The following is a 14,131-nucleotide window of genomic DNA, read 5'->3' on the forward strand; positions in this document are numbered from 1 at the left end:
CACGACAACCTCCCGGACCTGTTTGGGGAGGTCCTTAGGCTCCCCGGTCCTAGTCGCGCCCCCACTTGGGTGGCTTTGGGTACCTTGGCATGGACCCTCTGGTGTGGTCGCGATAAACTAGTCATCGAACGCGTGATTCCGTGCCGTGTGACTGATGCAATCTATAAAATGTGTGGCTTCTTACATCTCTGGAGACCGCTTAGCAAGCGGCGCGACCGAGACGCCGTCGACAACATCATTGCGGGTCTTCGTTCCTCGGAGTCGGCTTTTGCTCCACCTCCGCCGCCACCACCTCCCGAGCCGGATTAGTTTTCTTAGCTTTCTTTGGGGTTTGTCCTGCTGTGCCCTCAACATGACTTTATAACTTGATTGTACTATGTACAGTTGTATTGGATGCTTGGTTCGTTACTTTATAATATAAAGCGGGGAAAACCCTTTTTCTTAAAATCTTTCAGCTTGGCCGGCCATAACCGGGTCTTTCAAAAAAAATAAAAAATCTGTCAACTTGGCGATTTTGCTGACGCATCTTGGATCGGGCAGACATGCTTCCTTAATACTCCCTGCAGCTGTCGTGATGCCAAAACGCCACTGCTGTCGTGATGCCTACACCTTGTTTATTTAGACTGTACTTGCAGCGAGTCAAATCTTTGCAGCTAGCATAACCAACTCAGTCGCCGATACGGAGTAGATTACCCTGAATATTTCGCTTTTTATTTGATCCGCACGATACACGCGATGAGCGAGACCGCGCCACAGTTGACTCCTGTGTCGGGCAGTTGCCTCGCTCCGCCTACGCGGCTACAAGTACCACGCGCCCTAGCTGCTAGCTAACGACGAGCGCCAAGGGTAGTAAACCAGAGTGAGTACTGCCAACACCACGCTCGCACATGTCGACCACGGAGGCGCTCCTCCCCGCCTCCGGCAGCGGCGGCGCCGGCGGCGGGGAGCGCTTGAGCATCGACGACGCGCTGGCGCTGCACGCGGGGGAGTTCGGGCGGTGGCAGCTGTGGCACTTCCTGCTGGTGACGGCGGCGTGGACGCTGGAGGCGATGCACACCATGGTGATGATCTTCGCCGACCGCGAGCCGGCCATGTGGTGCCCCGCGGGGGACGGGCGGTGCCGCGACCGCTGCGCCGGCGCCGCGGCCGGGTGGGAGTGGGAGCAGGGGAGCGGCTCGTCGACGGTGGCCGAGTGGGGCCTCGTCTGCGGCGAGCGCTACAAGGTCGGCCTCGTCCAGGCCTTGTTCTTCGCCGGCTGCATGATCGGTGAGTACGTCACTGCTCTGCTCTGCTCCCATCGGTCAAGCTTTGAACGATTCCGCCGTCTCGATGGTTCGTCATGCTATCTAGCCGTCTTGATGGCGATCCGTGATGACTCTCTAGCCGCTTACGTACATCACAAGCGTTGTACACCTCTTGTGGTTGTGGACTTGCTAGCCATGCATCTCTAGTTATATTTTACTTCAGCCCTTGTTGGACTCTCGCTGCATTTATTTTTTACTGAACTGCAGCGGAATCTGTCAGCCCCTAATGTAGTAGTATAAGCAGGTAAATGTTGCATTTTACTGTCATCCAGCAGTGTTGCTTTTTTTAGATTAGCAAGTTGGTGTTCACAATTGCTGCACAAATAACTACTCATAGTCTGCTCAGTGGTCTATACTATGAGCACCCATTATTAGAGGTAAAAACCAGGAAAGTTGCGTATGTAGCTGACAGTGACTGAGATCCGGTGTACGCCTCAAAAAGACAAAAACTGGTAACGATCGACATCTGCTTCATTAGAGCAACTGTATCGGATAACCTCTAAATTTACAGTAGCAGATAGCAATTCTAGCAAAAAACACACCGAATATATCCTGTAAATAGCAGATCCCGTAAAAGAAATTGCAGGTCACCAGAGATGTTTTGCAATACAATAATCGTTGTATTGATGGGGTGCTGGTGCACGTATATATAAGTACAGGGTAGGTCTCAACCTTAACTATACACAACTAGGAGGTGGGCCACAACACGTAATACATGCAACACAAAATACAACTCAACGCCCCCCCCCCCCCCCCCCCCCCCCCCCCGCGCGCGCACTCGAAGCGTCGCCAGAGACACAGAGACTGGACCGAAACTCCTCGAAGACGGAAGTAGGCAATCCCTTAGTCATCACATCAGCAAACTGTTGCGACGTCGGCACATGAAGAACCCGAACACGGCCAAGGGCAACCTGCTCGCGCACGAAGTGAATATCGAGCTCAGTATGCTTCGTACGGCGATGGTGCACCGGGTTGGCGGAAAGGTAGACCGCGCTGACGTTATCACAATAGACAAGAGTAGCTTTATGAACATCACAAAGCAACTCCTGGAGCAGCTGACGGAGCCAAGAGCACTCAGCCACGGCGCGATACTCTGCCTCGGCGCTGGAGCGGGAGACCGTAGGCTGCCGTTTCGATGACCAAGAGATCAACGAGGGCCCAAGGTAGACGCAGTAGCCGGACGTGGAGCGTCGAGTGTCGGGGCAGCCAGCCCAGTCGGCATCCGAGTAGGCCACGAGGTCGGTGGAGGCGGAGGCCGTCAGGGTGAGTCCCAAGGACATGGTGCCACGTATATAACGGAGAATACGCTTCACCAAGGTCCAGTGGGAGTCACGCGGGGCGTACATGTGGAGGCACACCTGCTGAACAGCGTACTGTAGGTCGGGTCGAGTCAGCGTCAGGTACTGTAAAGCACCAACAATGGAGCGATAAAACACTCCATCGGACGCGAGAGACCCCTCCAGAGCAGAGACCTTCGCCTTCGTGTCGACGGGTGTGGGCGCCGGCTTGCAGTTAAGCATACCGGCACGCTCCAGGAGCTCGTGGGCGTACTTCTGCTGATGCAGAAAGAAGCCGTCAGGCCGGCGGACCACCTCGATGCCGAGGAAGTAGTGCAGGGGCCCCAAGTCCTTGAGGGCGAACTCATCATGAAGACGAGCAGTCAACCGCTGAAGGAGATCGGGGGCGGACGCCGTGAGGATGATGTCGTCGACGTAGAGCAGCAGATATGCAGTGTCAGCTCCCTGATGATACACGAATAGTGAGGCATCGGAGCGAGTGGACCGAAAGCCCAAAGATTGCAGGTAGGCTGCGATATGCTGGTACCAAGCCCGAGGCCCCTGCTTCAACCCATAAAGAGAACGGAAGAGCAAGCACACAAAGTCTGGGTGCTCGCGTCGACGAAGCCAGTGGGTTGCTCACAGTACACCTGCTCGGCAAGGTGGCCGTGCAAGAAGGTGTTGGAGACGTCCAACTGGTGCACAGGCCAGGCGCGCGAGACCGCCAACTGGAGCACGGCGCGGAACGTGCCCGGTTTAACAACCGGGGCGAAGGTGTCGGTGAAGTCCACGCCCGCGCGCTGCCGAAATCCGCGAACCACCCATCGAGCCTTGTAGCGCTTGAGAGAACCGTCCGGGCGAGTCTTGTGGCGAAACACCCACTTGCCAGAGATGATGTTGGCACGAGGGGGTCGCGGAACAAGCTGCCACGTGCGGTTGCGCTGTAGGGCGTCGAACTCCTCCTGCATCGCAGCTAGCCAGTGGGGATCCCGAAGGGCAGCGCAAGCGGAGGTGGGGACGGGTGATGGCGTTGACGTTGAGGCGGTGCACACATACTCGTCGGCGGAGTAGCGCGTGCTAGGCCGAAGCACTCCTGCTCGGGCACGGGTGGTCACACCAAGTGACGGGGCAGCAGGGCCGGCGGATGCCGCGGCAACGGGGGCCACGGCGGCGGGGGCACCCGGTGCGGCGATGGGGGCCGCGGCCGCGGAGGGGATCGCGGCAGCAGCGGCGTCGGAGGCCGCAGCGGCGGCGAAGGACGCAGCGGCGGCGGCGGCAGCGGGGGCTGCGGCGGCGGCGGGGGCCGCGGCGGCGGCAGCGCCGGCCGATCCGGCGGCGGAAGAGGCAACGGGCGAGCTTGACGTCGAGCCCGTCGCAGGGGTGGCGGGCGGGGTGCCGGGCTCAACCTCGTATGAGGGAGACGGGGACCCGAGGGCTCGCTCGGACTCGACCTCGGGGGAGGGAGTCGCGAAGCCGGGTGGGGGCGGCAGAGGGCGCCGGGCCGGGGGGTGCCACCGCGCATCGCTCCATGAAGGGGGCGCGGGGGCCGGCGCCGAAGGAGCCGATGCCGGAGGAACCTGGAAAAAAGGAACACCGTCTCGACAAAGTACACGTGCCTCGAGGTGTACACGCGATGAGTGACAGGATCATAGCACCGGTAACCTTTGGTGTTAGGAGGGTAGCCAAGGAAGACGCATGGGACGGATCGTGGTGCGAGCTTGTGTGGCGTGGTGGACGCGGTGCTAGGATAACAGAGACACCCGAAGATGCGGAGACCATCATAGGACGGTGGTGTGCCGAAGAGAAGATGGTGAGGGGCGTAGTTCCCCCGAGGGCGACACGGACGAATGTTAACTAAGAGAGTGGCGGTGGCCTATATATACCCCTCCACCCACTCTTCATTCGTGGAGAGAGCCATCAGAACATGCCTACACTTCCAACATACATTTTCTGAGAGAGAACAACCTACACTTGTGTTGAGGTCAAGATATTCCATTCCAACCACATAAATCTTGATCTCTAGCCTTCCCCAAGTTGCTTTCCACTCAAATCATCTTTCCACCAAATTCAATCCTATGAGAGAGAGTTGAGTGTTGGGGAGACTATCATTTGAAGCACAAGAGCAAGGAGTTCATCATCAACAAACCATTTGTTACCTCTTGGAGAGTGGTGTCTCCTAGATTGGCTAGGTGTCACTTGGGAGCCTCCGTCAAGATTGTGGAGTTGAACCAAGGAGTTTGTAAGGGCAAGGAGATCGCCTACTTCGTGAAGATCTATCCGAGTGAGGCAAGTCCTTCGTGGGCGACGGCCATGGTGGGATAGACAAGGTTGCTGCTTCGTGGACCCTTCGTGGGTGGAGCCCTCCGTGGACTCGCGCAACCGTTACCCTTCGTGGGTTGAAGTCTCCATCAACGTGGATGTATGATAGCACCACCTATCGGAACCACGGATAAAAAATCTCCGTGTCAACATTGCGTTTGCTCTCTCAAACTCCTCCCTTTACCTTCATATGCAATTGTTTTACTTTCCGCTGCTACACTCTTAGAATTGCATGTGTAAGTTGATTGCTTGACTTGTGCTAAGTTGCTAAAATCTGCCAAGAACTAAAATTGGGAAAAGGCTAGATTTTTATTTGGTCAAGTAGTCTAATCACCCTCCTCTAGACATACTTTCGATCCTACACTGTTGTAGCCTGAAAAACTCTGTTTGGCACTTTGGTTAGTCCTGGTTGGCAAACTTAAACACTCATGTTCAGCTTGGTGACGGATGAGACCCCACAGAGCATCGGGCCAAAACCGAGCGGGCACGTTAGAGTGAAAGAGTAACGTGCGAACGCAGTCATTAAGAGTGCGGAGAATGCGCTCGGCGCGGCCGTTCTGCTGTAAAGTGTATGGACAAGTCAGACGAAAGATGGTGCCGTGAGAGGCGAGAAGCGTGCGGAGAGCGATGTTGTCAAACTCTTTTCCGTTATCTGTCTGGAGTGCGAGTATGGGGCGACCGAACTGGGTGGTGACATAGGAATAAAGGGCGGTGAGTGTGGCTAAAGCATCGGATTTACGACGAAGGGGAAAAGTCCACACATAATGAGAATAATCATCTAAAATCACCAAGCAGTATAGATAGCCCGTGTTACTCGCAATGGGAGATGTCCAAACATCACTATGAAGTAATTGACACGGAAAAGTGGAAAATGAAGAAGACGCACTAAAGGGAAGACGAACGTGCTTGCCTAAGCGACAAGCCTCACAAGAGTGCTCGTCGAGCTTATTACATGAGAAAGAGAAACTCTTAAGAATTTGACGTAAAGCGGTGTGGTTGGGGTGACCCAAGCGAGCGTGCCAAAGGTCAACGCCAGCGGCAAGGGCGACGGGTGTAGAGGTGGAGGCGCCGGCGTGCACGGGGTAGAGCTCATCGGGACTGTCACATCGATGAAGGACCATCCGGGTATGGGCGTCTTTCACAGAAAAGCCAACACCATCAAATTCAACAGTAAGTGGGTTCTCACGAGTAAGATGACGAACAGAAACTAGGTTCGTGACTAATTCAGGTGAAACAAGAACATTAGACATAGTGATGGGTGTGGAAGTGGAGGGAAAACTAGTGCTACCGATATGACTAATAGGTAAGGAGGAGCCGTTGCCGACGGTGATACGAGTGGGTGTGTGAACGGGAGTGGAGGAGGTTAGGTTACCGAGATGAGCTGTCATGTGCGCAGTAGCACCTGGGTCCATGTACCAGTCGCCTCCGCCGACAGAGCTACTCGGCAACGGCGCGGAGTGCTGGGCGGCGAGGAGGGCGGGGTCCCATGGCACAGGTACCGGCGGCGGCGAAAGGCCCCCGTAGGGCAGCGCCGGAGCGGGCGGGCCATAACCACCGAGGGGCGGCGGCAGAAGGAGGGCACCGTAGCCGGCGCCGGTCGACTGGTAAGGCGCGTCGATGAACCCCTGGTGGCCCGCGGGGAGATCCTGCTGACAGTGACTGCGATCCGGTTTATACGCCTCAAAAAAGACAAAAACTGCTGACGATCGACATCTGCTTCGTTAGAGCAGAACACACACTGAATATATCCCACATCGCGATCGACTCTAGCAGATAACCTCCGAATTTACGGTAGCAGATAGCAATTCTAGCAAAACACACACTGAATATATCCCATAAAATAGCAGGTCCCATAAAAAAGTTGCAGGTCACCGCATATTATCACCCACGTATCCTATATCTGAAGTTTTCGAGCCAATCTTAAGGTGAACCGTAAAATAGTCCACGCCGGAGCAGGCGGCCAGAACGTCGCCAGAGCAAGCGGAGGAGCTCGGCAGCGGCCGCCGGACCGTCCCTGGAGCGTCGCTGGAGCAGCGGCCGCTGGAGCCTCGCCGGAGGGTCACCGGAGCAAGCCGAGGAGCGTCGCCGGAGCAAGCAGAGGGATTTGTTTTTTGCAGTACAGTTTGGCAGTATCTGTTCTGGCAGATTCAATTTCATACCGCAAAGACAAGTTTATGGTGACCCGTAAACTGATTTTACAGTATCGCGTATAGACCATCTGCTAGACTTGCTCTTAAGTTAGGCGGCATAGCAGTGGCTGACATTTGGGTCTATATGTTAGTTCGCCCACATGTGAGCACTGCTAAGTCACCTAAGTTAAGTGAGAGGATCCCAGTCCCTCTATCTACATGGGCCCTGACTCTTCTTCACTAGGATTTCACCTAATTAGGAAATTGCTAGACTAAGTTATCAACTAGATTACAACACAAAACCTGGTTCAATCCAACAGTTTTTTTTATGTTGTCGTTGTTTCATGTAGTTGTTCATTATACTATTTGCTTGTTGCAGGCGCCGGCGTTTTTGGGCATCTGTCAGACTCTTTTATGGGTCGGAAGGGGACCCTACACATGGTGTGCTTTCTCAATGCCATCTTCGGCCTCCTCACCGCGCTCTCCCCCAATTATTGGGTCTACATGGCCTTGCGCCTTCTCACAGGATTTAGCGCTGGAAGCGTTTGCCTTTGTGCCTTCGTCCTCGCCACGGAGCCGATAGGCCCATCCTATCGTGGGGTCACCGGCATGTCCACTTGCTACTTCTTCTCCGGAGGCATCGCAGTCCTTGCCGGCATAGCCGCGATGTGCCAGTCATCCTGGCGCTTGCTCTACGTCGTCACTTCCATGCCATCACTTGTCTTCGCGCTCGCCGTCATGCCGTTCGTATCCGAGTCCCCGCGTTGGTACCTCGTGCGGCGACGCACCGACGACGCAATGCGGATTCTACGAAACATTGCATCTACTAATGGCAGAAGCATCCCAGATGGTGTCACGCTCAAGCTCGATGATGAAGATGACCTCAACAAGAAGGTCGAGGAGTCGTCGTCGACGATCTTGGATGTGTTCCGATCGCGAGCAACGCGGGGCAGGCTCGTGCTGTCGGTGATCATCAGCTTCCTTTGCTCCGCAGTGTACTTTGGGCTGAGCCTCAACGTGGTCAACCTAAAGCTTAACCTTTACATCAGCGTGATTGCTAACTGTCTCGCTGAGATGCCCGGGTTCCTGCTTACTACAGTGCTCCTCCAGCGTTTTGGCCGGAAACCACTCGCTATTGGCTCGATGATTCTCAGCGGCATTTTCTGCACATCTGCCAGTCTTATTGCCGGTGTCGGTGCCTTGAGGTAATTGAACCCTTCTTGATTTTGCATGTGCATGACAGGGTGAGGTTTGCTTTAACCGCATACAAGTGCGTGTCATTGTAGGGTGGTGAGGATGGCATGCGGGATGGTAGGAATCTTTGGAATGGCAGCGACATACAGCCTGTTGGTCGTATACACTGCAGAGTTGTTCCCAACAGCTGTACGTACCGCGGCGATGGGATGTACAGCACAGGCATCGCAGATGGGCGCCATACTGGCGCCCTTGGTGGTTGTGCTTGGGGAGCAAGTGCCATTCGCGGTGTTCGGCGTGTTTGGCATCATTGGTGGGCTGCTTGTGATCTGCCTCCCAGAGACTATGAACAAGCCCTTGTACGACACCATGTTCGGGCTGGAGAAAGGGGAGAGGGCACCTATAAGTGAAGGAGGAGTTATACCGGGGAACTCCGAAATTTGACTAGTTTTTGTAATTATCGTGACATGTTGCACACAAGAGCGATTGGCACATGCTTGAACGAATTGTTATTTGGCGTTGTGCTAATGCATAGCTTACTTTTTAAGAATTCAGTTGATTGTTTCTACATGTAATATGTTTCTAGTTTTGTGTCTCTGTGTATGCCATTCTTTTGGGTCTTCTTTTATAGTGCTAACAACCTCCTATACTAGTTAATTTGTTTGTTGGAAAAAAATACTCCCTCCGTCAATTAAAACAACCTCATGTGGTCATGAGTAACGTACCCACTTGTTTAGGGTTTCTCTCCTCTGGCGGCGACTCCATCACCGCTGCGAGTTTACTGGCCGCCGAACCTAGCCACCGGTGCAGTCTCTCATGGCTGCTGCTGGCCGGGCTATGGAGAGGCCGATCTGATCTGTACCCAAGATGGCGGCGCCGGCAGGATCGTCGTCTTCGGGGGGGCTGGAGCGGGAAGAACCTCGAAGAGATGTTGCAGCACTTGGACCTGCAGGATAACGAATTGGACAATGTGATCATGGGGGAGGAGGAAATGAAGAAATGCGAGGTAGATGCAAGATGGCTCGCGATTGGCAGGTTGAACGCAAATCGTCCCTTTAGTTCATCAGTGATGTTCGAGACGCTCAAATCGATCTGGGGGCTAGCTCATGTTCCAAAGTATAGGGAGGCAGGAGACAATCTTTTTGTCTTCCAAATGTTTTGTCTCGATGACTGGAAGAAGGTCGTCCATGGCGGCCCATAGTTGTTCCGAGGTATGGGATTACTCGTGGAGGACTATGATGGAAAAACGGACCCTACTTTGGTGGTGTTCGATGGCATGTACGTTTTGGCTCAGATTCATGGGATCCCAGAGATGTACCATGATGCGGGTATAGTGGATCAGCTCGCTCGTCGCATTGGCCGTGTCAAAGAGGTTCAGTTGGCTCCAAGGTTTTTCTATGAAGGCGACTATGTAAGGGTTTGGGCACGCGTTCTTGTGGCTAAAGCTCTTACCAGAGTCACACCGTTGAATGTCACATGTGAAGGACGTCGTGTGCTCCCAAAGTATGAAAAAATTCCCTACTTCTGACAGGTATGCGGACTCATGGGTCACAATCGAAATATGGGCCACAAACAAATTGTTCCTCTGTCTCGAAGCCAAACAATAACTATCCAGTAGGTTTGATACTTCAACTTCCCCATCATTACTTGACTTAAAAAGCAACAGGCTATCATCAGAAAAAAGAAGATGGTTCACAGTCGGAGCTGTAGGAGCCACCTTAATACCATCCAGTGATGATGAAGAACTAGATTTCAGGAGGCACGAAAGGCCCTCTGTGCAATTAAGAAAAGATATGGGGATATTGGATCTCCCTGCCGAATACCTCTGCTTGGCATGAACTGGTCAAGTCCCTCTCCATTAAAAAGAACTGAGAAGGAAACTGATTGGACCATACTGATGACAATGTGCACCCATGGTGGAGCAAAGCCCAACTTCAACATCATAGCTTCAAGGTAACTCCATTCGAGCTTATCATATGCCTTCATCATATCAAGTTTTAGCGCACAATAGTTGTTCGCCTTTGCCTTGCTGCGTTTAATAAAGTGAAGACACTCATATGCACTAATAATATTATCCGTGATGAGCCTACCGGGAATGAAGGCCAATTGCTCCTCCGATATGATGTCCGGCAAAATTTGTTCCAACCTGTATTGCTCCTCCCAAAGGTAACAAACCCATCCCAAAGGTAACGGACCCGTCTTGTATAGTACGTTGCATAAATTGATAGGTCTAAATTGTGTTAGTAGAGATGATTTCGTTACCTTTGAGATCAAGACCAACACTTATCATTGATACATTCTGGGCTTTAATTCTTCTCCTCTCACAATACTCAGCACTACCTTTGTCACATCGGCCCCGCATATGTCCCAATGCCTTTGGTTAAAATGCGTTGGGAAGCCGTCTGGACCCGGGGATTCGGTCGAGAACATTTGGAAAAGAGTAGTCTTGACTTGTTCACATGTGTATGGAGCAACAACAGCTCGTTCATCTCAGGCGTAACCTTGTTGGGTACGTTGTTAAGCACCGCGTTCATATTGCTTACCCCCTCCGACGTATAGAGGTTTTTATAAAATTCATAGAGGTTTTTATAAAATGCATGCACCATATAAGCTCGGCTGGCAGGTCTCCCTGGTATCCAATGCGGGGTCGATTCCCACCACTGCAATTTTGTTCGAAGCATGTGAATTGGGCCGGCCCGTTTGCACTTGCCTTTAGCGAAAGCTCGAGCCAAGGCCCAAGCGGGCTAGCCAGCCAAATCCTATTCGGCGCCTTAAGCGCCGAATACAGGCCATTTGGTACAGGGCGCACACCCCCCTGTACACTTGGTTTTATAGCGGGCCGGCCCATCTTGCTTTCCTGTTTCTTAAAAATTACCCAAAAAAGGTGCGCCAGCCGCGACTCGAACCACGCCCGTTCGTTTAGGTAGCCATCACACCAACCAGTTAAACCAGATAACCACATGTTCTCTGGTCGTTCTTTTTATTTTCTTTATATATAAACGCAGAAAAGGCAGTTGTTTTCCCTGTTTCATTTTCTATCTTTGTTTTTTTCTCTTTCTTATTAAAATGAGTGAACTTTTTAAAGGTGACCAAATTTTCGCAAAATCGGTGCACTTTTTTCAAGTTCAATGAACTTTTCTCAAATTCGATGAACTTTTTTCAAATGTGATGAACTTTAAAAAAAGATGAACCTTTTTTCAAATTGATGAACTTTTTTCTCAAAGTTGATGGACTTTTTTCAATCTCGATGAAATTTTTTTGAAAATCGGTGAAATTTTTTTTTTAAATCAGTGAACTTTTTTTGAAAATCGGTGAACATTTTTTGAAAACCGGTGAACTTTTTTCAAAGTCGATGAATTTTTTTGAAAATCGATGAACTTTTTTTGAAAACCGATGAACTTTTTCAGTTTTATGAAACTTTGAATCGGTGAACGTCTTTGAATACATGAACTTTTTTTTCTAATTCGCGATTTTTTTTAAATATGTGGACATTCAAATTTTGTTCATATTTCTTTTCAAAAGAAATCCCGTTTTTCTAAAAAGCGCGTCTTAAGTTAGTTCTTAGAGGTTTCGTGTTGCAATCTATCAATAAGAGCTTAATAGGTCTATTGGTTGGCCACCAAGCTTTGGAGTCCACTGGCGCAGGATCGAATCCTATCAAGATTTAGCTTCTCGGGTAGTATTTTCTGCGCATCAATACATTTTTTGCACTGCCTTGCATTCTCATGGGCCGGCCCACTAGCGTGGTGCATAGGTCTATTGGTTGGCCACCAAGCTTTGGAGCTAACTGGCGCAGGATCGAATCCTATCAAGATTTAGTTTCTCGGGTAGTTTTTCTGCGCACAATACATTTTTTGCACGACCTTGCATTCTCATGGGCCGGCCCATTAGCGTGGTGCAGTGGGCGCCAGTTGCGTCAAAGGGCGGATAAGGCGCTGGGGAGGAGCTCTCGGCTAGCCAAGCCAGAATATATATCGGGAGAATCGCACGCACTCACGCCAGAGGATCGGTAGTCGGGACAGACGAAGGAAACTAGTCCCCACGACGGGCGAAAAAGTGCCTGGGTCCCACCGTGAAAAAAAAGTGAAGATTAGCAAAATACAATGTTCGATACTATATTTAAAATCGAAGACTAAAGTAATAGTACTTCAAAACAAGACAAAACTTTTCATTCCCCGGCAAAAAGGAAAAAAATCATACCGAAAAATATAGCGTGAATCTTAAATCACCGGCGAACCGTGGATCAATGCAAGGGATATACTTCCTTCATTCCCAAATATAAGTCTTTCTAGAGATTGCACTAAGGAGTATATACGGAGCAAAATAAATGAATCTACACTCTAAAGTGTGTTTATATACATTCGTATATAGTCCGGATTGAAATCTCAGAAAAGACTTAGGCCTCCTTAGAGCATCTCCAGCCGTTGAGCCCTCTCGGAGGCATTTTTTTGCCGCTTGGGGAGCTGCCGGTGAGAATTTCGGCCTGGGGACGACAAAATCTCCAATCGTTTTCACCCCCAAGCGAGTCCTCGCCTCTGCTGGCCGCTGCTGCCCCGCCCGCTATGGCCGCCGCTGCTCGCGCCTGCGTCTGCTGCTCGCCACCCGCGCCTGGCCGCTGCTAGCCGCACCCGCGCCTGGCCCTGCTCGCGCGCGCCCGTGGTCGCGCCCGCGCCTGGCCCTGCTCGCGCGCGCCCGTGGTCGCGCCCGCGCCTGGCCCTGCTCGCGCCTGGCCCTGCTCGCGCCTGGTCGCGCGCGCCCGTGGCCGCTGCTCCCGTGGCTGTGCCCGCGCCTGGTCGCGCACGCCCGTGGCCGCTGCTCCCGTGGCCGCGCCCGCTACTAGACTGCTAGAGCTAGTTGTTGCCGATCTTCAGGCCGCGAGCGCGCAACAAGTGTGGTCATGCACGGGGCAAGCACCGGATCACCACCACCTCGCAGCAGCAACAGGTTGGCGCGGCGATGGGCGGCGGCGTGGACAGCCACGGGCACCGGCGCGTCGCTGTCGCTCAACATGCCCGCCTCCGCGCCAAGCATCCACCTCTGGGACTCCACGGCGCTCCTCCGGGACCTCAACACCACCCGCGACGCGCTCTCGCTGGCTCGCGCGGAGCTTGCCTCCCTCCCGGGGCCGTGCGGGACGTCGTCGCTCCTCCTCGAGTTCGTGCTTGCCAAGCTCGGCGCCGTCCACGGCGATACGCCGGCGGTCCAGGACTTCAATGGCTGGCTCGAGGAGCCCACGGGCGAGCTCAAGACGCGCCCGCGCCTGGCCGCCGCCGCCGAGGACGGAGAGGAGGAGGAGGAAGGGGGGCGCCCGGCACGCCACGCCCCACGCGCCGCCCGGCCTCCCGCCCTGGCCGGCGCGCCCGTGGCGCCGTGGCCGCCGCCAGTCGTGCCCGTGCAAGGGGCCGGTGCCGCCCGTGCGTGGCTCGTCATGGCCGGGGCCGCCCGTGGCCGGCGCGCTCGGGGCCTCCTCCGCCGAGTCCTTCACACTGGCCAAGACGGGGCGACACGAACAAGGACGGCGGGTTCCGGCGTGGCTGGAGCTGCAGGAGAGAGGCCATGCACGTGGTGGGCCTGTGAGGAAATGAGAAGAGAGACTGAGGAGAGAGGCTGACGTGTGGGGCTTTTGCATGCAAAAAAGAGTGCCGGCGCCCTCAGCTGCTCCACAGCTTTCTGGGTTTGGGTTGGTACCGCCGGCCGTAAATTTGGCTAAATCCCACCCTATTTCGGGGTCTGGGGGCCTGACTGGGCGAAAAATTGCATGCCGGCGATGAAAAAGGCCTCCTGAGGGGACGGCTGGAGATGCTCTTAGACTAGATTTAGGAACGGAGGGAATAGAATGTCGTCATTCCTGAGGGGTGCTAGTTTGTTTTGGTTTGCTGCGGGTCTTGGCTGGGTCCAGCGACTCTGA

At 53.5% G+C, this 14,131-nt stretch overlaps 1 protein-coding gene across 2 annotated transcripts; it reads left to right on the plus strand.

The window, feature by feature from the left end:
- The first annotated feature begins 744 nt into the window (after window positions 1–744).
- LOC123054740 (organic cation/carnitine transporter 4) lies at window positions 745–9,751 on the plus strand. Of its 2 annotated transcripts, XM_044478576.1 has the most exons (5): window positions 745–1,266; window positions 7,409–8,234; window positions 8,316–8,629; window positions 8,961–9,229; window positions 9,425–9,751. In XM_044478576.1, exons 1-5 carry the CDS (start codon window positions 888–890, stop codon window positions 9,749–9,751), a joined length of 2,115 nt encoding a protein of 704 aa, XP_044334511.1. In that variant the 5' UTR covers window positions 745–887. The 2 variants fall into 2 exon arrangements, with proteins under 2 accessions (XP_044334511.1, XP_044334512.1); XM_044478577.1 differs by lacking the exons at window positions 8,961–9,229; window positions 9,425–9,751 and having other exon boundaries at window positions 770–1,266; window positions 8,316–8,812.
- Window positions 9,752–14,131: the final 4,380 nt, after the last annotated feature.

This window comes from Triticum aestivum, chromosome 2D (genome assembly GCF_018294505.1).
Source record: "Triticum aestivum cultivar Chinese Spring chromosome 2D, IWGSC CS RefSeq v2.1, whole genome shotgun sequence".
NCBI lineage: Eukaryota > Viridiplantae > Streptophyta > Magnoliopsida > Poales > Poaceae > Triticum > Triticum aestivum.

What these genes read in the sequence shown, in the direction of transcription:
- LOC123054740 (XM_044478576.1), top strand. Translation starts at nt 888, where the DNA reads ATGTCGACCACGGAGGCGCTCCTCCCCGCCTCCGGCAGCGGCGGCGCC. An exon ending in AGGGGAGAGGGCACCTATAA is followed by an intron (nt 8,630 to 8,960) that starts GTGAAGGAGGAG and finishes CCACTTGTTTAG; the next exon opens with GGTTTCTCTCCTCTGGCGGC. An exon ending in AGGAAATGAAGAAATGCGAG is followed by an intron (nt 9,230 to 9,424) that starts GTAGATGCAAGA and finishes GGCGGCCCATAG; the next exon opens with TTGTTCCGAGGTATGGGATT.